The sequence below is a fragment of the Epargyreus clarus genome, unplaced genomic scaffold (assembly GCF_041222505.1).
Source record: "Epargyreus clarus isolate Ecla_fem2 unplaced genomic scaffold, WU_Ecla_fem_2.2 ptg000004l, whole genome shotgun sequence".
Taxonomy (NCBI): domain Eukaryota; kingdom Metazoa; phylum Arthropoda; class Insecta; order Lepidoptera; family Hesperiidae; genus Epargyreus; species Epargyreus clarus.
In genome coordinates, this window is record NW_027332212.1 from 10,981,639 (window position 1) to 11,005,600 (window position 23,962).

At 34.9% G+C, this 23,962-nt stretch overlaps 2 protein-coding genes across 3 annotated transcripts in view; one reads left to right on the plus strand and one right to left on the minus strand.

Annotated features, from left to right (window-relative positions):
* The window catches only part of Atg1 (serine/threonine-protein kinase unc-51-like protein Atg1), a 40,530-nt gene that overhangs the window by 7,366 nt on the left and 9,202 nt on the right, over positions 1–23,962 (minus strand). Inside the window, exons 2-8 of one of the 2 annotated variants that reach the window (XM_073093288.1) lie at positions 22,602–22,778; positions 6,481–6,697; positions 5,670–5,743; positions 5,427–5,587; positions 4,905–5,041; positions 3,057–3,149; positions 954–1,028 (exon numbers count right to left, since the gene is read on the minus strand). In XM_073093288.1, the coding sequence (XP_072949389.1) occupies positions 954–1,028; positions 3,057–3,149; positions 4,905–5,041; positions 5,427–5,587; positions 5,670–5,743; positions 6,481–6,697; positions 22,602–22,778 (934 nt within the window). The remainder of the gene's footprint in view (positions 1–953; positions 1,029–3,056; positions 3,150–4,904; positions 5,042–5,426; positions 5,588–5,669; positions 5,744–6,480; positions 6,698–22,601; positions 22,779–23,962) is intronic. The other variant, XM_073093289.1, reaches the window with a different exon arrangement.
* Positions 9,413–11,910, plus strand: LOC140757190 (uncharacterized). Its single transcript, XM_073092728.1, has 4 exons — positions 9,413–9,550; positions 10,008–10,467; positions 10,554–10,691; positions 10,860–11,910. The coding sequence occupies exons 1-4, from the start codon at positions 9,507–9,509 to the stop codon at positions 11,589–11,591; spliced, it is 1,374 nt and encodes a 457-aa protein (XP_072948829.1). The 5' UTR covers positions 9,413–9,506; the 3' UTR covers positions 11,592–11,910.

Below are 23,962 nucleotides of genomic sequence, written 5' to 3' on the forward strand. Positions count from 1 at the left end.
AGTCTCGCTTCCCATTGGTGATAGTTGATAACACGTTTAATCATCGTTTGCACTAGGAAAGTTAAAATACGATATTTTATATCATATGAATTATATTATATTATACATAAAAATAACTAAAATAAATAGTATACTAATATCCTGCCACGAAAAAAAAAGATCTTAACGATAACTCCATTAATCAGGTTCTAAGTATTCTATCTCTAAAACTAAAGTAAACATTCCGACACACGTAACATAAGTAAATATTAGCTAATACTAATTAGTGTATATTAGTTACACGTGAATTATATATAAAGATAATGATATAGTAATGAGATAATTTATTGGAACAGATAAATGTTTTCCTGTTTATTTATACATAACTAATAATAAACAAGTCAAGATCCCCTTTACCGACTAATTGATAACAATTTAAGATATAGCAGGAAACTATTTATATAAGATTCGAATGGAATTGTAATTAAAGCTTAAACGTAAATGTATTCCCCAGTAAGCAATTAAGGAAAATATATTACTCTCCAACAACCCTACTGGACATATTACTAATAGCATGGACGATTCGCGTTTTAAGGTTGCATTGCAGGGTTCATAAAGCGTAAGTAGCATGTTCGCGGGCTCATAATCCAAAAATCTACCTGTGCCTGTATCAAAATTTAAAACTATACCAAACCGAGCATATATTTAAAATATGGATATCAGGTGTGAATATGTTAATAAGTTGACCGACATACATTCTACATTTTTAATGATAATTAGCATAAGCATTAGGATTGCTTAATAGGGTGAATAAGTAAGTCAACGGGTCTTTTTTATACACACATACTGTATGTAGGTAACTTTTAAAAATAACTCTCACCAAAGAGTACAAATATTTGCTATAAAAGTGTACATTTTGACTTGTGAACTTATTCACGTTTAGTATGGATATAATAAGAGGTAGTTTGTGTTACCGGCGGGCAGCTTGCGCGGCGGCTGCGCGGGCGGCGCGGCGCGCGCGGCGGCCGGCCCGGCGCCCGCGCTCGGCTCTGTCACCGAACACATACACGTTACAATCATATCGTTATTATCCATATAACACAAATAACGTAAAAGAACAGTTGAGAACATTCTTCTCTTTTATTTATAAAGCGATTTTTATTGGTATAGTCCGCGTAAAACTACTAGTCCGCTCTGAATATAGATATAAATCGCGTCGCCATGGCAAATTTTATGACTGCACCTGCTCGCAACAACTTCAGAGCGGACTACCAGTTTGGCGCGGACTATACTATATTAACGATCCATGCAACTGGGTCGAAATATCGGCAATAAAAAACGCATATCGTGCGTACCCGTTACATAATAAAATATCTCAATTCCAAAATTCTCAATTTTAGTCTAAAATCATACACTATATTAAATACGGAGACTGACAGGCTTTGTAAAAAAAAAGGAATATTTATTGCAATGAATCGTGACCACTAAACGAACTACTCAATTCTATAATTATAATAATGCACGTACTTATATGGTACGCCTCGATTATTATAAAACAATTTCTCAGAATTGAAATTCCAAATTGAATAACGGATTAGCTAAATACAGTACAATTAGAAAGTTCAATTCGGCTTTCACCTACTTTTTTGTCCGGGTGAAGTCGAGTTTGCTGATGATAAATAAATGAGTAATAATTCATTCTGCATATACATGAACATTACGCTGCCAAAGTCGATTTTTTGCAAACAACATATAACAAAAAATACACAGTACGATATTGGCAGCTCTTTAAATTTTATAAATATCTTTACGCAGCTGAAAGGCATTATCAGAAGATAAATTTAAACTATATTGACAGTTTAATTAAACGATTATTTTATTTAAAGCAACAAAAATATGTAGTGTAAACCAAATTTTGGATATAAAATAAAACACTTTTGAAATATCATAAAATCAATAATATAATGCTATTTATAAATTTATCTCTGAATCATCGTATTCTACATGAGGCACATAGCATTAGACAATATGTCGCATTCTTTTTTCCTTTTGTGGATGTACTTAGTTGATGTTGTAATATATCCAATAATTAAGGAAATATGCGGAAATAAAGCAATCTATAAAAATCCAATATACAACGCATAAAAATGTCGTGAACATTATCCATAAAGCCATGTACAATAATAAGATATTCATTTTAAGCTCCATTGCCAATAAAAACACAAATTCCAGCAAGAAATACGTTTTCACATTGAACGAAAAAGACAAAATATTAATTTCGACTCAATTTTCCCTCCGTTTTTATAAATAGAGAAAAATGTTCACAACAAGCATGTAAAACTACATAAATATTTCATATCGAAGGAATAAAACTCATATCGTGATGAACAAAATTCGTACGAAAGCGTAGAATGCGGAAATAAACAATAATATGAATGACCAAATGAATGAAGCAGAGGCGACGTGATCCAATTTACATACACAGTGGTGTGCTATACGAGTGGGTAGCGCGAACGATTCACCTAGTCCTCAAAATTTTTGAACCAAGCCATATCGCAATAAAATATACAAATAACAAATATTGTGCCCAATTTTTTTCATACATAAAAAAGATAGCAAACGCACATGCAGTCCATCTGATATTAAATGCTCACTGTATCTTCAACCAACCTTATATAGGATTAAGTTCTATCAGAATTCAGTGGCAATATTGTTCATAAGAGCAAAGTTCGTAGTTGCATGTTCAAAATAGAATACAGTGCGTCGACTGCTCATATATGGCATTAATAACCACATTTCCGCAGTCCCTATGTAATACCTATAACCGACAAGTACCAAGCCATGCAGTTAAAACATTGACTGATCGGGGATCAATTAGTAATAAGCAGGGCCGTCTTATGTCATATGGTTGCGTGTTTCATATAGGGCTTCACTATAAATCACACAACAATGTAATCATTTCATTAAAAAAATATATTTTTTTATAATTTCGATGCCCTTAAGACGGCTCTGATTAATATAGTGAATAGGTTAGCCCACCCCATGCATAAAGCGATAGTTAAACAGGCGTGGTATACCCTGACTGGCCCATGACTCCTGTAGGAAACAGTTAGTATCGACTCGGCCTTCCGTATCGCCCTCCGATATGTCGGGCAGTTCCGAGTCCAAACCTAAACAACATTATACACCGTAACCACATCTATATGTAAATAGGCAAAGACACAACAATTTATTATATATTTCTCTTTTGTTTGTTTTTTTTTTAGTTAGTGGCCAGCTTGTTTTAAATCAAAATTGATTATAGAAATTCATATCTTAAGAAAATTTTGAATATTGAGTGAATATTAGTTAAATAAATAGCCTTGTCGTGTCATTTGTAGTTCATGTATGTAGTTCAAAAATTTCTGGACTAGACTTATTAATGTATGTGAAAAATGTAATGCATGAAATGTTAGTATAATTATGAAAATGTATTCGAGAACGTTTTTTAATTAAAAAGATTGACGTTTGATACGCGTGACTAGTTGTGTGAAATCTAAATAATAAGCATGAACATTAATGTCTAGAAGCTAAGTATTTTTTAATACTACCTAATTAAAATTAAAACTCCATCAATATCAGTCATACGTAGATTGTGTAGTGTTATTAAATATACGGGCTCTACATTTCAAGTTAACAAATAAATTAGAATTAAATATCCTTAAAAATGTACGTACAATATGAAATGTATACTGCGCGAAATCATGTTATAAATGTTAGTAGGACAATATTAAAAAGATATAAATGATAGTTAAACATCAGCTATGTATAATATATCTAAAATATTTCGAAAGCGCAAGAACAATGAAATGGATTTGAGCTGGTGAGTCACTCGGTCGGGTTAAGTACGTGACATGTGTAACGGCTCTAGCACACATGCTACTTTTAATATCGGCGATTCGCGTTTTGACCATTGCGTCGATAGTGTATCACGTTTTGACGACTTGCTGCGTTCGGCCAAAAACGCGCGTAATAGCAACTGCAATCATTTTGAATCTGTTTTTAATGTTCAATTACTGCATCGAGCATACAAAAGTTGTTTGATCGGAGCGGACACGTATCACACGATACGCGCTGCATCTGTCATAAGGAAGGCAGCTAAATCGTCGATCGCCGATGCTGAAAGTAGCATGTCTGCTGGTGCCCTAAGCGAGTTGCCTTTGAACACGTGTTGACAGTCAAAACGGAGGTGTTATTATTTAGCCAGACAACAGTATAAATCAGTTAATTATAAACGCTACTTATAAATATTCAATTTGCATCGAAAGCTACCATCGACTCATAAGTTATTAGTTCCTTAAATACAAAAGAAACCTTTGTTTTCTGTTGTTTTTGCTTATTAATCGATTGATTAAATTAACCTGTAGGAATGAGCTGGCAATATGATTAAAATTCAAATCAGTTTACGGATTAATTATATAGTTTAAAATGTTGATTCATAATGTATTCTAATTGTCGGTACTAGCCGTAAATAACTACGAAATATCAACAACTTTAATTTCCACATTTTTTCTAAGCGGATCAATATAATTTTCTAAGAAACAAAATTAAAAGTGGTCCAGTAATTTCCATACTCTGATATTTTAATAAGGTCCACTTAGAAGAATATACTCATAATATAGATATTATGAGTATATTGTAAAGATCATATCAGTAACTTATTCGCTATAACGGTCACCATATTGGTCTGTTTTCATATAATAGGGTGTCCGGTTCGAATCTCCCTAAAATATCTATCTGTCTATAAATATATAATAAGTGTATTATCTATTCTAGATCTGGGTGTTACTGTACTTGGTTATGTTTTTATTTACGAATACTAGTGTAGTGTTACAAGTGTAGTAAGCGTATAAGCGTGTACAATGAAGTATGGGATTTTGGCTTACTTGTGACGGAGGCGGTCCTCGGGCGTTGCAGGAAGGGGTGGTTGAAGAACATCTCGAAGGGCATCCGCTCGCGAGAGTTGCGGCGCAGCAAGCCTATGAGCAGGCTGCATAGCTCGGGGCTGGTGCCCGGCGGCATTCTGCAAACATACATCAATATTAACCCATCATTGTTACACTGCTAGGCGTGGCTCCCTTCTCGAATTGAGAAGGGATTCATTCATCTTGACCAACAGACTATTATTGTATCTTAGCCCTAGCCCGCTAAAGCTGTCAAGGCGAATACCGGACACACGAGATTTCATACTTTGAAATGTATCCAATATTTTATTCACCAAAGATATACTAGAAATTGTGAATTTTTGACCTTTTGCAGTTAAAAATTGGACGGATTTGGTAGGAACCCCCGGGGTCCTAGAGGGCACTTACAAATATATGATCTCAATAAGAGTCGTATCGTGTATACAAAAATGCACTAATCATAAAAGTAAAATAAAATTTTATAAGAGACATTGAATCACTCACTTGGGTTGCAAATCGACGCTGTTCTCGTAAAAGGCCTTCAATTCATGAGGCGTGGTTGCCTGAAAGGGCGCCTTTCCAGTTAGGCACTGGTATACTATTGTGCCCAAACTCCACAGATCTGCCTTTGCGTCGTATTTAAGCGACATTATTACTTCTGGAGCCTGTTAAATAAATAACAAATTAGTGATAACTGACAATAAAAATATATCAAACAATAGACCATCATATACGTTGAATATTTACCATATACATTGGGGAACCGCATAGTGTAACAGCCATGTTGCCTTCTTCGAGAAATCTTGCGAATCCGAAGTCCGCTAAACAGAAAAATAAACAAACCAATAAGTAACAAGTACTAAAATAAAGATGCTAGCCAAATATGTTTTATTTCGCTACTAAAAGAAATTCGGTCAACATCTTATTAAGATAACGGTAAAGATTTATGGTTCACGGTGCAAGCAGGATTTTGAGGCATACCACTGTTGAATCATTCTACGCTCCGACTGCCTTTTTCGGCTTTCTCTATTGTAAAAATGAAAGTTTCCTTTGTTTGTTAATTTATTTAGTAGGCCATCGAACAATACAATGGTATTTAATTAAATTTATTGTAATGGTAATTAAATATTGGATTGCTTATAAAAATAAAGTAAGGTCCAAATGTTGATAATGCTTAAACAAAATTTAAATAAACCAAACTTTATATAAAATGTATTATAGCGTTCTCTATATTGTCCTCTGCCAACAATCGCGCCCTATTTAAACGTCACCAGACGTTCATTAAGATCTTTATCGAATTATAACGTAAGTACATACTTGAAATATTTAAAAGTAGCATATAATGTTATGTATTACTACTCTGTTACATTATAAGGATTTTAAATTACATACATAAAATATACACTCTGATGAAAAACTCTTTAAAAATCTCAAAAAATGTACTCAAAACAGTGCCTAATATTAGTAGCATAGGAAATTAATGTTTCTAATGAAATTAATGTTACAAATTATGATTATTATGCCTATTTAAATCGCAAATCCGTACAAACCGACGTACCAATTTTAAGGGTAATTTCGGAGGGATGGGGCGTCCTCGGCGGCGTGACGTTGTGAGTGAGCAGAATGTTCTGCGGCTTGAGGTCGCGGTGCACGATGCCCTTGGCGTGGATGGCGCGCATCGCCTCCGCCAGCTGCCGCAGGAACGTGCGGATGGTGCCTTCGCTCAGCAGCCGATTCGCCTGTAGGTAGTCCGCCAGATCGCCCCCGTTGCAATACTGGAAGAAAAGCGATAACAGAGATAACTTGATGATCAACGTGACCATTTCGGTGTTTCTGTTAGTCAAGTGTCTCCTTCTTAGAATGAAAACAGTATAGGTGCCGTTTGGCAACCTGTGGCCCACGAACCTTCCTAAATCCCAAGTTCTCGCGCGCGTAGGTACAATTTATTCTAGACGACGGATTATCTTTCGCCAAGCAATATCTCAGAGGCACTTCTGAATGCGGCTCATCATTACCCCATGTAACTACTATGTGGTCTATGTTCCCCAAAAGATAACCGACCGCTGATTCAGGTCATAGTTCACCAAATTGGTACGGCAAATTAGTAGCTTTTATAAATCTAGCGATGTTTTCATGTTCACATAATATGTTTAATATGTTTTCTTTGACTGTTTTAGCAAATCATAATGATTAATGTATAAATTCTGTAATACGAACATAACTTCGAAAAATCAGAAGGGTGTGATTTAAACCCACCCTATCGCAAGCGTGACAGGCCGTAATTAATATCACTAGCTTTGAATTTTAATTACAATATGACGAAAAGGGGTAACCAAACTTCACATAACTTATTTACGGAAGGGAGGAGTTCCATAAATTGTGACTAAGACGTATAAAGGTAAATTCGTGACAAAATATTTGCGTGAATATGGCTGTTTATGGATGACTAATCGCCATTTATGAAATTGCCGATTAGCATAAAATATATCCATTTAAACGAACTCGAACTTATATTTTACTTGTGCTTCAAAGTACTAAGTAAAATAAATTCTATACGTAGACCAATACAATCGAAGAGTATTGAACGCATTAGGTAAGTACATAGTGTATCTAAGTGCCTGGATTTCTGCCTGATAATAGCTAAATATTATAATTAGGCGGAAATCATGAATATTAAATACATCTAACTTCATTTATTCCACTGTGTGAATAAATATCTTGATTAGCTAACAATTAACGCTTTCTATACTCAGCCTTAGTATAGGATTCCCTGTGTTGTGGTACATATATAAGACCACACACATCAATTATACAACCTTGTAAAACTCTTTAACAAATATGACCTTCACGTATAGCCTAATTTTTTTATCAGAGTTGGTCCAAAAAATTTAATATTTTAGGCGATTATCTAAAGCAAATTTATCTTTAGACGATTTCCAGAGGATTATTACAAATCTCATTAAATATTTCTATGAACGAAAATCGTATCTATATATCTAGGCAAAGCGTTTACATTAGGACGACTATTTATAATCCATCCATCCTATCTACATGTAACTCTATCTTATGTAAAGTTGTCTATTTGTGTGAGAAAGTCCCAGCCAAATTGCACTACTGCTATGTAATACTAACTTGTACATTGCAGACAAGCGTTATAATGTAAATAAGAATACATAAATATGACTGTGTGCATGGAGGGCGTAGGGAATTCGTTAACGAGCCGACGGCTTCCTAACGGCTCCCGCAGACTAACTACTTTTAGTAGCTGCGATCGATTATTTAGGTGTTTTTCGGAAGCTATCAAATGCTCAACACCGTAGACATTAAACACTAGTGCTAACGTTATAATAAACGATTTTTGACTATAATTTCTTCGAAAAACGATCGGGCGTACTTGGTCACAAGAATGTGATGCATGCAGACACTAAAACGCGCATTTTGGATACCGCGACCGAACGCAGCTAGTCGCCAAAACGTGATGCAGCATCGATGCAACCCCCCAAACGAGAATCGATGCTGCTAAAAATAGCTAGTTTGCTATGGCCCAAAAATAATTTTAAACATTATCAAAAGTATTTACAAGGGGTAATTACACTTATACATTGCTAATGTAATATACGTAGCGCGAACTTGAAATATTATTAATGAATGTGAATTGCGAATTTACAAAGTAAAACTAAGATGGAAGGCACCATTTGTATGTAAACTCCATTATCTACACTTGAAAAGTAGATCAACGCTGTAATTCTTATATTCTGCGGTAATACTGAAATACACGTCATTTCGATAAAGATAACACTACTGCGAATTTACATTTAATCATTTCGCTAGATTCCAATAAGTATGCGTTTAAACTGTTCCGGTTTAGAATATCAACCTAAGAAAGAACTAAAAATGTTTACAGTATAAATAGATCAATTTCCCGCAGCTTCTATTATCGCTATGCGATACGCATGTATCTATTACCATTGCCACTGACCTTTAATACTACTCGTATTTATAATTTTTACTTGTATTACAATTCGGAATTTATTTTCCTGGGCACGCAATATCAAATCAAATGGTGCTAATTAGGTAACATTACTACATTTATTCACAATCACATTTAATCACACTTTTAACATAATTATTTTTAATTACATAATGCTCGAGATCTATATGGCAGTATATAAAATGTTTGCCGACCACAAGTCAATTTTTTAGTAGGCAGAATTTGTCAAATTGTAAAAATGTTTGGTGGATAGTTCCATTTCTAATAACGGCGGCACCGGTAGTGATGATTAAGAATTGTTATTTCTATCTCTCATTAACAAAGACAAGCATTCTGTTAATATCTTTTCCCATAACAGTGGGCGATAAAAATTGGAAATCGAAGAACTAATATATTTTTCACGTCTATGCTCGTTATCGAGCTTGATTTGTGATAAGCTTGTCCATGCCGTTGGTAATCTTATCATCAAGAGTGATAATAGTTATAAGTGTCAGTGAGTTACGCGCTGTGCGCACCGCCAGTACTAGCGCCAGGAGAGGACCTACTTGCATCACTAGTGTATTGTATATCACAGTTCCCATCTCCTAGTGGCCATGAAGCGGAGCCGCCTTTGTTTGTTATTCTTGGCAGTCCTGTTGTAAGTGTAATTTACTATTACGAATATAAATGCTCAACAAAATTATTGAACAGGTACCTTGATTGAGATGGAAAGTAAAAGTGTTCTGGAAAATTATGTTTTTGGCATTCTTAGCTGCTTTTCAAATGTAATAATGCCAAAATTTAAATTTCCACTCAAGAACATAAATTGTATGTATTGCAATTTCTGTAACATTAAGTACGATTTAAGATGTACATAATACTATCCTTATTATAAACTTTGATTTAAAATAGATATATTATGTAAGGTTTTGATTGAACTTTTTGGTCGATAAGTGTCGGTATATTGAGATCACAGTACAGGTTACGCCCTAGCAGCTATCATTTTCTTATCTCTGTACTTAGTAATTTTACGTCAGCTCGTTACGATAAAACAAAAGATACTTATTTCATTTTGAATGTCACGTGTTAATAATCCAGGAAAATTATTTTTTCAGGTGTGGATATGTGAAAGCCCAAAGTCACGATGAGTTGACGATTCCCATTGAGACCGATAATCAATTTCCTCCAGATAACCATTCAGAAAATGACAATGTCGTAATTGAAGGTAGTGGAGAGGGCGTGGTTGAGGATCCAACGTTACATACGACGACCGAATTTAGCGCCTCCCCTGAATTAGAGGAAGTAGAAGCCAAAGCGCATAATGAAGTCATTTCTAGTACTGATAATGCAACACCATGCCCAACTCCATGTGTATGCAATACAGAGGGAGAGGAATTTGTCGTAGATTGTGCGGGATACGGCCTTACTGAATTTCCGAGCCCGATAGACCCTAGCACTACAAAATTGAATATACAGAAGAACAAAATAACAGAAATTCCAAAGCAAGTATCCTCACTGAAGAACCTTAAAGAACTTAACGCGAACGATAATTTGATCATGGAATTAACATCTGGAGTAAGTATATACTACTTTTTAAACTAAATTTTATTTTTATAATACATAATACAGTTATTTTAATCCTAAACTTATAATAATTTCAGTCAGTCAGCGAACTTCCAGAGCTGGTAGTCCTGAAACTAGCAAATAATCGTCTTATTGAATATCCAAAAGATTTGAAGAACAGTTTATCGCTGACCAAGTTGGAAGAATTGGATCTCGGCGGCAATGACATGAGAACGGTAAATTTTAATAATTAATAATCAAAAAACCTTTCCCAAACATATTAAATTCAGTTGGTTCCAACCCTTTTAATGGCCCACTGGGTACACTTTCTTTAAATCAGGTTACACAATACTGAAAATAAATGAATTAAAAAAATTATACGCTACTTAAAAACATTTTTTCAGGCACTGTCACCAGATGTTTTTTCAGGCTTCAGTAAATTAAGGAAGGTAACTTTAGCGACATCGACGCCGGAATTATTACAAGATATATGCGGTCGCTTAAAAGAAAATCTGGAATCAGTGTGCACAGGATCTTGTGATAAAGAGTCCTATGATTGTCCTGATGCTCCTGAAAAGATTGACCATGAAATGTTTAATGTTGTCTTACCTGCAATAATACCGCATCCTGGTGATACTGAGGAAGAAGAAAAAGAAGATGCCGATCCCTCACTAAATATTCCTACCGATTCAAAATCAAATAAAGGAGAGTCTGCTAATGTATCACCGCTAACAAGCCTCACAGAATTAACTACTAGTGCGCCAGTAAATGAGAAGGTTGCCTTAACAAATGAATTTTCACTTAGATCTAAAATCAGCAATGCACCTGCTGACGTTGCTCCGTCGAACACTATAGTGGATGCTCCCAAGGAGGTAGAGCCTACTACCACTGAAGGAGATGTGAAAATAGGAGCAAAGACTTCTGACACTAAATCAGGAGGAGTCGACAGAAGCATCATTGCCATCATCGTTGCTGGTATGGTTGTTATAGTGGCCGGAGTTACAATAAAGAAAAACTGGAGCTCTATCAAGAAAAGATTCAGCTCCACTCCTAGGCCACCAAATGAACGTCCAGGAGGAAATGCCAATGGAACGTCGCCAGAGGAAATTCCATTACAGGACAAGTCGCCCGTCTAGGTCAAGTGATCATTTTATTACGTGGAAGAGACGATCAAGTGTAATCCATTTGAAAGTGTCAAAAGTATCACTTTTGTTGTGTGCTACAGTTTCGTCTAAAAGTGGTGTTTACGTTTTTTAATTAAACTCAAGTCGGAATATATTTGTGATGAATGTATATAATGCGTGTTGTAAGATAAATTAGATCGACAAATATAGGTAGTATAAGTATCATTAAGGTAGAGTATTTTCTTGTGTAAATATGTTAATATTCCAACCAGCGTGTCAATGCCTACACAATTTATTTTGTATTTAAATTAATTAATATGAATAAATTATAATTTTTCACGTATACTGCATTTCTATATCTTTATTTTGCTCAACATTAACTGGATCATATAACTGTATAAACGCTACTGATAATAACTCGTTGCCTTACTGTTTGTTACTGTACGTGTATGTATAGTTAAATCAAGAGTAACTACTTTAGGTCACTGAAGTTCACAGATGATTCTACACAACTATGTAACATAGAAGTGATTGTTGGTTCATTTAATTTAAATGCCTATTTTAAAGTTTATATTAAAAGCTTATTCTAAATTGGTTTTCTATCAGTTCGGCCTACATTTGTAAATGACTTTCATCTAGGGCGACCATCTTAATCCTCAGGAATGGCATCACATCTGTAACCGACTTCAGGTAGAAATAACTTTTGTTATATAGGTACAGAGTTAGTTAGAGATGTCCACGAGTGACAGTGACCAATTACCATTAGGTGAACTACATGCTCGCTTGGTGCTTCAATCTTGTCAAAAAAAGTTGTAGATGAAGAGAACAGGTCACGATAAGACTGGCAATGCGGATGCGGGCGGATGTGTGATTGACTGGTTGCTTGTCGGACCGCGACACCCGCACCGTTCCGTTAGGTTACGCCAGGGGTTCCCAACCAGTGGCCCGTGGACCACCAGCCAAAATATGGTCCGCGAACAATTTTAAATTTAGCAGGCGGTGAACCATTTCAAAGTAAGTGATGATTTTGGTAGCTTTGGTTAATAATAGTAGTCGTGAGATAAACGAACTAGTAAAGAAAAAGCAAGCTCAGAAATCAAATTATTACAAAATTACAAAAGTTTATCCTAAAATATTATTATATCCTTCCATGTTTGTTTCTATTGAGTTCAAAATTAAAGTTGCAGTTTGATAATTACAGTTTATTTTTATTATACATAGCATGGTGGTCCATGCTAACAAGAATGACTTAAAAATGGTCGCTGACCAAGAAAAGGTTGGGAGCCCCTGGATTACACCATGCATGGGCACGTTGCGTTCAAATGTTTAGGTCAATAATCTTTTTATTCGACGCTGTCTGGTTCACGCACTTTCTTCCAAAAATGCATTTGATTGTTTATATGTGACTTGAACCAAAATATCCGGCGTAGGTACTTAAATAATGGATCAATGACACCGCAGTGGGTTCATGTACTACTCGTATTTACAATTCGTGATAATAACATGTTCAAAACACATAAGTTGGTAATTTTATTGCTTATGATGACGTCTTATGAGCTAAGTTTGCTTGTTTTCATTATGAAAATAGTGTCGGAGAAAATCTAATAAAATTTCATACATTTTACTTATACGTCATTGTCATGTTGCGTTTTACAATTTCTTTAAATTTCAGTCTGTGATCACTTCTGTAGAAATCAAAGTACTGTAAAGATGTACCTACGTAAAAACACATTTACATTTGAAGACTTAACGCAATATGTATTACCCATAGATAATCGTGACTACTAACGTCATACATTTCCTTTTACGTCTAATGACGCTTACATATAATATAAACTGTAAGATTATCAATCATAGATTATAGCGATTCATAACATAAGAAATAACGATCTAGATTTCTGGATAGAAAAACAAATTATAACATGACGTTAAGGGACCGTTCAAGTATTACGTAACGCAATTTGGGGGGGAGGGGGGGTCTTGTGAAACGTTACGATGCGTTACAGGGGCGGGAGGGGGTCTTCCGTAATACACGTTACGTAACATTTTTTAATAAAAAAATAGGGAATTAAACCTCCTAAATTGGCAACCCTTTTCATTTACGTTTTACGGGAAATCCCTTGAATGAGCTGGTTCAGCCGAAATAAGTCCTGAGTATTCTGAGTTAGACTAAGTATAGTACAGTTTAGCAGTATGTATGCTTTGACTATACTTAAACTAACTTAGAATACTCAGGAGACCTAGTTCGGCTGAACACGCTCTTTGTATAGTCTGGTTGTCATTTTTAATTTGTTCTCGCAAGTTGGCAAATCTTTTCGTTCATATTTCACGGGGAATCCCTAGATTTTTCATTGATGTTATTTCTTAGTATTATAAAGTAAATATGTAAGTAAAAGTATCCCAAGGATATAAACTATAACATAACTTTTTAGCGAGTTTAGGGTAAAAATTGACACTCGAGTGTTACGTAACGTTAGGGGGGGGGGGTATAGAAAAACGTTACGGTGCGTTACAAGGGGGGGAGGGGGGGGGCAAAAATCTTCAAAAATTGCGTTACGTAATACTTGAACGGCCCCTAATGTAATACAAATAGCAATACACATGATTATAATCGTATGATTACAAACAGCAAATATCGCAGAAACATTACTTTGTGATAGAAAGCAGTGACACTGATATCCGGCCATTACTTTCCAGATCGTAAATGGCCAACACGGTGGAGAAACCGCAATCTGATGTAATCATGCGCGTTGATTAGCCCATAGCACACCAGTTATAAGATTTATCATATCAAAACAAAGAAACAAGTTGATTTCAATGATTTCATAACAATATAACTGTGTCTCAGCGTCGGTGTTGGATTTTGAGTTTGGGCGGGCGATTTGATTTGGTTTTAAACCAAACCTGTCAAAGAAAACCCTTCCTCTCTATATAACGATTACGTTGTAGTTATTTGAAAGACACATTATTTAAATGAAACTCTTCGACCAAACCAAACCAAACCATTACCAAAGGACGTCAAATAATCTAACTTTTAATAACTTAGTAGTGAACGACACAAAATAATGGATTCAAGTGCAGTATAGAGCTTATTAGTTCATGTTACTCCACGACGTCAGATGACGTCGAGAAGGTAAATCAAGCCAACCAAACGAAAATAGGAAACGAATTTACCATGTAAAATCTCCTTTTAACAAAAAAAAAACCCTACAAAAATTATTGTCATCATTGTTAAATTGCATTGCCAAAATATATCAGATAATTTAAACTGAACTTCAATTTGTGTAAGATATTTGTCGATTAAACTTAACCTGGGTCTGTTCCCACACTTCCCACGTCAAAATAGAATTCGCGATGTATTCGTTGCTATCAGTACTAAGTGAAGCCCTATTGAGAATATCCAAGGCCGGGCTGGCCACGTGCAAATTGTAGGGCCCGAGAGCGGGGCGCATTTATTAATGCAAACACGAGGTCACAAATTGTTGGGCGCTATCCGCAGCTGTGCAACGTTACACGTAACATGTACCTAATAATCATGAACTATTCGACGTGATTATATACGCTTATCAGATTATCTAAAGCATATATTTCGGTCAGCGCTTACATTTTTTTCTCCGTCAATAATTTTGTAATCACAAAATTCTGTTTACATTTTGGTAATTCCTATTATTTTACATCGAATCTTAAGTCTACTGTCTCTTAAGTCGTGTACTTCAGATCTCTACCGAGCAGTGGACGTCACGACTCCAAGGCAATCGATACTTTTGCCTGCAGCGTATTATCGTCAGCTCAGATGACATCAGCTTTCCTACGTATAAACTGCACGTGAACATGAACTCGGGCAAAGACTGACACACGCCGTTACATAATGCACTCTAATACGCTTATATCAAAATAAACATAAGTGTATATAATATACATAACAAGGAAATAGTTCATGATACGTTTTATTTCGAAAGTCATGTTTATTTAAAATAATACTGCAATCATTGGAATTATATTGTTAATTGCACATATAAAAATGAAAAGGGCATTTATTCCAGTTAACACTAACATTTCCAAAGGTCCACGTGAACCATTCAAATTGCAATATTGAGTAATATCTGTTGTAAGCGGCAAGCGTATGCGAATACTAGTTTCGTTTCACTTATGAAGTAAGTCATTTTGTCCACTCAAATCACATAATACTGACATAAGTAGATCGACACTGTATCTGCATTGCGAGTATTGAAAGGAAATTAATTTTATTCGAGGATACATAATATGTTCATAACTTTCTAAAATAAATAATAAAACTTATAAAATAACCAGGTTTCTGATGCCGAGGGCAGTCAGAGGGACGTAAAAATATAAGAACTTGTTCTGCTTTCATGTTATACTTTTCATCTTATACAAAACCTTTTGAGCGCAACTGGTTAAGATCAATATCAAAAAGTTTTTCTTTTGTTTATATTCCTTTTATCCATGTGAACATCGTGTTTTCTAAATATCCTTTTCAAAATCTTTCCCAGTATTCATTCGACTTTCCGTGAATGTTTCGTGAATCCATTGTCACCATTTGTATTTATGAGTCACTTCTGGGCGGTTACTTTTAGAATGAGAAAGGTTAAAGTCATACTTACATATATATTTACTGTGCTATGTTGAAGAATTCTCAAAAGCATGCAACTTTTCTTATACTAGTGTGACGTATTTTGTCGACCAACACTCCTATGGAAGAGTGAGATAAATTGGTAGATTGCAATTGGTAGATCGCAGAGTCTAATTAGTAAATAGTACATCTCTGGTAATATACGATATTTGGCCATCCCTGTGTTCTCGTGACAAACATAAACATATACCTTACAACATCGAGCATTTATCTTTGTACGTATCAAAGGAGATAATAAAGGAAGCGGTACGCCATTGCGATACAATGACTTATAAAAAATGTGCGCACATCTGTCTTAATCGGTCAAAGAGATGTGGGTAATTACTGAGTCAGCTTGCGAAGCCATGACAACGTAGGTACGTTCAGTCGACTAAAAGGAACGCGTGCCAATGAACTTTCTTTGGCTCTGTATTGCGATGAGGGCACTGCTGTTTTAGTTTTTACGCAACAAAAATACCAACAAGAACCAAGCTTATTTGCCCTTGAAACGGTTCTAATAATATTAGGTAGTAGCAAAAATGTTTGTAACTAATTCGTGACCATTTGTATAAACAGAACTGTATAAGAACGCGATTAACATAGTCGATTAATATATAACGAGTATTTCGCCCAGTGATCGAATTTCGACTTTAATTATAAATGTTCCTATTTTTTCACACAAACGATACCTTAATGGTTGGTAATATAAATACTCTTATCTGTTTTGTGTTAATGTATCAATTTTTTGTCTTCCTAAGATCGAAATTTGACAATTACTGATAGACAAAATTTTTCTAACTTGAATCTTTGATATACAAAACTAGCGTTAGCCTATAAACATGAATAGATATATTATCATATAAAAAACTCTAATACGGGATGAACTTCCAAATTCACCTACTGACAACAATAACCAACCTACGCAAAATAGCATTTTACGATCTAACATTTCAAGCTACGTTCATTTCCATTGTAGATGAGTATGTTAATAATTGTGATGTCTTGTTGCATATTTGGCTAATGCGTGGGCTCGCGCGGTCATGGACAAGACTCGGTGAACTTGGTTCGTCAACAAATATAGGTGAACTGCAAAACAGGTTTCGCAAAATCATTAAGATTATACCTAAAATTGAGAAGTGTTCTTAATTATTTTCTCTTTAATTTCATACTGTTTAATAAACAACAACGTTTTACTTCAGTTTTGATGTATTGATTTAATCATTGTAGTACATTGGTGTGCGTTTGTGGGTGTGATTCCCTCCCAAAAGCAACATTTCCCTACCTAACACAAAAGCTTTTTTTCTTTGCATGCAAATAGTACTACATATGTGACCAAGGTAACCGCCTTTTTGTACTCAGCGATCAACCATACTGACTGCCTTTCTATGCAACAAAGAACAAGCGTCTTTCCAAGTGAAATATAACAGTAACTGAGCTGCATCGGCATGGTTGATACCGTTACTTTCCCATTTTTACATAACGTTAACATTGCGATAACGCTAATGTTTTGTTTGTATACATATACATACATTATCAACGCAGTATATAAACTGTAAATAAATATCCAAGTTGTACTGTTGATATTGTTATTATGATTTCAATACCAAGTAATTGTATTTAAAATCTGCATTGTTACTTTCAATGAGTTGACCTTTCCAATCAGTGAATAAATAAAATGATTATAATACAATTTGTAAGCAAAATAAAATACAAATAAAACAGCACTATTTTCTGTTTCCAATAGAAAAGTCTGTCAATTTAGAAAGAACAGCTGCCAAAAGAATGTTACTACGCGACGATCGTACACGCGGAACTTATTTCGACGTTGCGCAATTTAGTTACAAACGGGTCTTTGTTTATAAACACGAAAGACCGATAATTCGCGCATGTATTCGCATATTTAATTCGCGGACGGCCGAGGGACGGGGTTCGCAGACGCGTGTCGTCGCTACGTTCGCCATTTGTGCGCAGTACAGTAATCTATTATCAGCGACACGGCACACTTCGCGGCCGTGCACACGAGGCGGTGGGCTACACGTGTTAATATGTCGAAGCTAGCTCCTGTTACTAATTAATTGCGTAATTATACCTATAGCGTCTACTTGCCATACCTAGCTATACAAGCAGACATTGTATTTCACGTGTAGCTGATAGAATGTCTTTTAAATAAGGATCTTTGCGACTGTTTCGACGGGGATGGTGCTTAGCAGTTTAGTGGTAGCAAAGACACTAGGCTCTAGAGTTCTAAACAGACCTTAGCTCCTGATAGATGTACATTAATTAACATTAACGAAATCGTTAACCAACGTCTTTAAGGACAGTGTAGTATATAGAACAGAAACAAAAATCCAGTACAAATACAAATTGGCAATGTTTCTCTAACTAAAAATTAGGTAATTAGACTGGATGGGGCCAGTAGTCGATTAACATGACTGGTTATTGGTGCCAATGCGCGGTTTGGGTTTTCTGAATTAATTAACCGACTTCAAAAAGGAGGTGGTTATTTACAGATTATTATTAGAATTGGAACATCTTATCTTCTCAATAATATACATACATAAAATTATTTTTTCGTCTGTTCGTTCGCTTTTTTCGGTGTCCCGTATACAAAATAAATGTATTCACATGCAACAATTAAGAAGTGCTAGTTTTAGGTACTTATAAGGTTAGTTGTACATCAAAACTGCAATAATACTCTTATCGTAGTGCACCCTACGCCCCCATCCAGGATGTTTATTATTCAGTCAGTAACTGGGCTGCAAATCAAAATCCAATTTATTGTAATGATATCTGCTAATGTTCAATTTATGTGTACGATTATTTACATAATACGAATATAAACGGTTTATCAACCACTGATAGGAGCCGTACACGACTCTTGAAACTGTGACTAATGAATGATATAAAGGTTAGTGGGGCAGCACGGTGGCACCGGCCAACAAAGGGCAAATTAAACGCGTTGCAAAATCAGTATTTTTCAATCTTTACTGACAATTTAAGTGTTATTCAATACGGTTCAGTGTTTATGTTATGGTTAAAATGATGAAATTATTTGAAGTAAAATTCCATGCACTTGACGATACAATAATAAAATTAATTAATAAAATACCTTCCCATGATTAGGTACTTTATAGAATAAATTGTTATTAAACTTTATACACTAATAGCTCTCGTGCAATTTTACGCGGGCTTTTATTACCTAATTATCCACTGTTAAAAACATAGCAATGAAAGTTATGGCACGGTAATTATTTATTATTCATAAATGTAACAATCCTGATGAACATGGGTCGCCGCAACGGATTTGAAGAATAGATGTGAAGATGTATGAAGATTAAAGATGTACTCGTAAAATAATTTTTAATAAATAACTTTTTATTCATGTGTATATTTATAAAAAGTATTTTTAATAAAATAAAATTATTGTGTAAGTAAAACATTATTAATTTTTATTGCTGCAAGATTTGAGCATTAGATAGGTACATACCCACGAACACCCCTTTATTATCGCTCACCATACCCATGCAAGAAACGCAGAGCGCCCGAATAAATCCTCCACCAATAAAAAAGCGAACGAACAGACGAAAAGAGAATTTTATATATGTATCTTATTGAGAAGATAAGATGTTCCAATTCTAATAATAATCTGTATTAATTCAGAAAACCCAAACCGCGCATTGGCACCAATAACCAGTCATGGTTAGCGTGAAACAAGGTTTATATTCTTGTGTGGGGAATTTTAGGTGCTTAATTTATTTAATTTGCAACAAATGTTGCAAGGTCCCGCAGCAAGTCCTATATGTAGTCTTTAGGGTAGCAACAGATAAGGCACGCACAGACTGCGTGGTGGGTATTTGCACGCAGACTACATCTTTAACTAGGCAAACAGTTACTACGCATTTGTACAAACTTCAGTACACACGAATCCATAACGAATAAATACTACACAATATTATGTAGGTTGCGTTGAGTATGTTATCAAATCACGTGAATGTTGCAAATATGAAAATTTATCGTATTGCACGTTTTTGTGACGCTCGATTTGACTTCAACTACGTAATAAATGTAGACGTTTTTATAACATTAAATATTGGAGGAAGCTTTTGTGACCTTGCTTCAAATCAGTACTCGCGGGCGCGACAACGCGGAAGGCAGCGGCGGTGCGGTTAGGTTAGGCGGTGCCTCGTTGCCCGATGACATGAGATACATAAATAACACAAATATTCATAAAAATGGCAAAGACGATGTTTTTTCTAACGTTATTATATAAAGCTGTTCGTTTTTTTATCTTTTTATAGTCACTATTTATGCTAATATTATAAAGCTGAAGTGATGGTTTGAACGCGCTAATATCTGATCTGAAAGTACCGATCAGGTTTGTAAAAATATTTTTGAATTGCTTAGAGATCATTCATTATAGACGATTTTAGGCTATAATTAAAAAGAGGAGAAGTTAACCTCTCTATTGTATATGCCGTGGCACACGTGGGAGGTCATTCTAGTTCTCATGGAGGGAGAGTAGGGCGACTAAGAGATAGAAGATTGAGATTTGGAATTGTGGATGCTTATTACCTATTAAACGTAGGTAACACTGTACGACAAGAAGGTACTAATAAACACACTAATAAATAATACATACAAGAAGTTATATGTATAGTTAGGAAACTAATTAGGTGAATAAACCTTGGACTTCTTTATTTTGCGTAATTTTTTGCCATCATCTATTTATTATCTGTAATAGGAAGCGTACATTAGTACTGCGCAAAAAGATAAATCCGAATGAATTACTTAAGAGTACATTGACATTTCGGTTCATAACGAGTGCGGGATGGATGGATGGAGAGGTTAAAAATTTGATAAAAAGCGTGGTTCGAGACTTCGTTAAGTGGGCAGTGTGTCACGTTGTTATCGCGGATGGATTAAGGGCAAGGCCAGCGGGTTACGCACCTAATGCCCGCTAATAACTTTACAATTTCCTGGTAATTGTTGCCGTACGGGCCAGCGAATTAAACAATGCGAACTACCATCGCTCTATTGTGTGGTAATTTCGCTGTTCCGGTTATTTGTGCTTGTAGAGGTTAGGACATTTTCAGTTGAAATTTTACTAGAACTTTAATAAAATTTAAATAGTTTATTTTATTTGATTATCGAGACACTGATCTCAATTTTAATAAATAGCTAAATGTTTTATAGATATAGTTATCTGTGACAATTAAAATAGCATTAAAATATGCGCATTTTTTACGACTATGTATGATGATAATAAATGGCAAACTCTGTAGCATCTGTGGCATTTCAAACCGTTTTAGAATTTTAATCACACTGGTTTCTAATACATTACTCAAGGATGATCAGAGAACAGTGTAAGTGGAAATATCCACATCAAAAGATCACCAGACAAATACAGTGTGGAGATAAATGTCTCGCGTCGCTAAAATAACATTTTAAGTTAATTCTATGCTCCTTTATTTTTCATTGTGTGTTTGTTTTATATTTCTAGTATAATTTCGATTGTGTCAGTAGGCAGTACAATTGCTCAGATAGAACTATGCACGAAGTCGCGTGTACAAATCCGCGAATGTAAGAACAAATAGTTATAAAATTAATAGAAGCACAATGGCTATAATTTGCTCATGACGGAGTATGCGGTAATGATCTATTGCTAATTAATCGTACGTACTCATAAGGGAATTAAAACAAAATAAGTTTATATTTCTAGTTATAGTTACATAATGGAATATGGAGTGAATAAAAAACAGCAAGAATCACTTTTAAATAGAATGTACTTATTATATGTTTACTTGGTTAACTACAATAATTTACTACTGGGTATGACCTCATCGCCGAAATGTCCTTTTCGTAAAGGCGTAGGTACTAGTCGCAAAACTTTGCTATTTAAAAATATAAGGATCATTTATTTGTCAACGAGCCTTTATTATGCCTTTATTATTATTATGACAGCTGATATATCGCCGATCGACTAAGGCTCATCGGAAAAACAAACTTACAGAATCGCAAGTCGTCTTTAGTAAAACCGAGACCGGTGTCTGCAGCTAGTATTATATGAGCAATTACATAGCATAAAATGTATTTTTTTTTCAAAAAGAATTAATTACGTTTCAGGATTAATAAGAACATGCCCCCTGCTGTGCATTTTATTATCGTGTAAGGATTCGCTTGCTGTGCAATAGAACTAGATAACTTTTTTGTACTTTGTTTTTGTATTTCTTAGGATAGGTCTTTTGTGTTTCGGACACTGTTTATAAAGGCGGAAGTAACCGCGCGTTAACTAGAATATGATCTAACCGAGACTGGTATACCCATAATTATAGTAAGTGATCATCAATTATTAAAGTAATGAACATCAATTATTGTAAGTTTATTAATCCTACCTCCATAACGACGTAGACATATGCGGGACTGTCCATGCAGTCGTGCATAGCCACGAGATTTGTGTGATGCAGTGCCGTCAGCTCGCGCAGAATCTTGATCTCTTTCACCAGGATCTCCGAAGCCTTCTGGATACCCTTCTTCGTCACCACTTTCACGGCAACAGACTGGGACGGGTTCTGTTTAGACAATAATAAGAATGTTACAAGTTTATCAAAATTACAGTATAAAGGCTTCTTGTATAAATGGGAGGAGTACATGCGTATCATCACATTTTGATATTGCTTTGTATATACACAGTTTAGAGAGAGAACAATAAAATATTTCGCATTATTATAAATATAACATTGGCCAATCTATGATTCCAATACGCTCATTCTGAAGTTTAACTACTAAGGAGATACTAAAATACTTTTATATGAGAGCCAATAAGGAGCGGTTTACCTATAAACAATTTTATTACGACCATATTATTTTAATTATTTATAACGTAAGTCGCCGCATTTGATGGCGCGTCAAGTTAATTTGATAATTAAACAGATTCTTATGTTTATTTACGGTTATTTAAAAATGTAAGTCTTTAAAATATGTAAATAATGAACGTTAAGTACTAATTAATTTTATGTTAATTTACCGCCCTAAAACAGCGAATATTTAACAGTTTTAACTGGCGGAGAATCATGGAAGTTCTCTTATAAAAATGAGTGGTGCTGTTGAACGAAGCACTTTGCAATCTTCGACCGGACGGCAACCGGCTGTTGGCCTCGTGCTAACAGATTAGGTATAAGGGCAGTGACGCAGAATGTTATTTTTATAATTCGTTATGTTACCAGTGTGACGTCAAATTGTCAATATACCATTTCATAAAAATGTTTATATAATAGTATTTTATTCAAAGTCGTTGTGACATTTCATGTTTTTTGGAAATAGAAGTAGCATGATTTTGTAATCTATCTGAACAGTGATCACCGCCTCTGTTTTGCCACAAATATTTGCGAATGTAATAAATTAATATTGGTTATAAAATTAAACTAATAATTTCGATGTCTGCCCAGGATGCAGTCAAAATCATGACCATCGACATAAATAAAGAAAATAATAAAACATACTAGTCTTAATATTAGTTACATTTCGTCCTTCTTTCTCAAATAACATAATACATTACATCATGGTTTTAACACAAGAGTCCATGTCGTGATTTTTTGTCCTTTCCGCACTAAAGGTTGACTGTCAATGAACTGTAGGTACTGAAACATGCCACTTGCTTTAGATTGGATCTGCTTTGTATTTGACTGCCATTTGTAGGATACGTATAAAACAATTCGTATTTTTTGTAATACTGCATAAATCGATTTGGTAAATC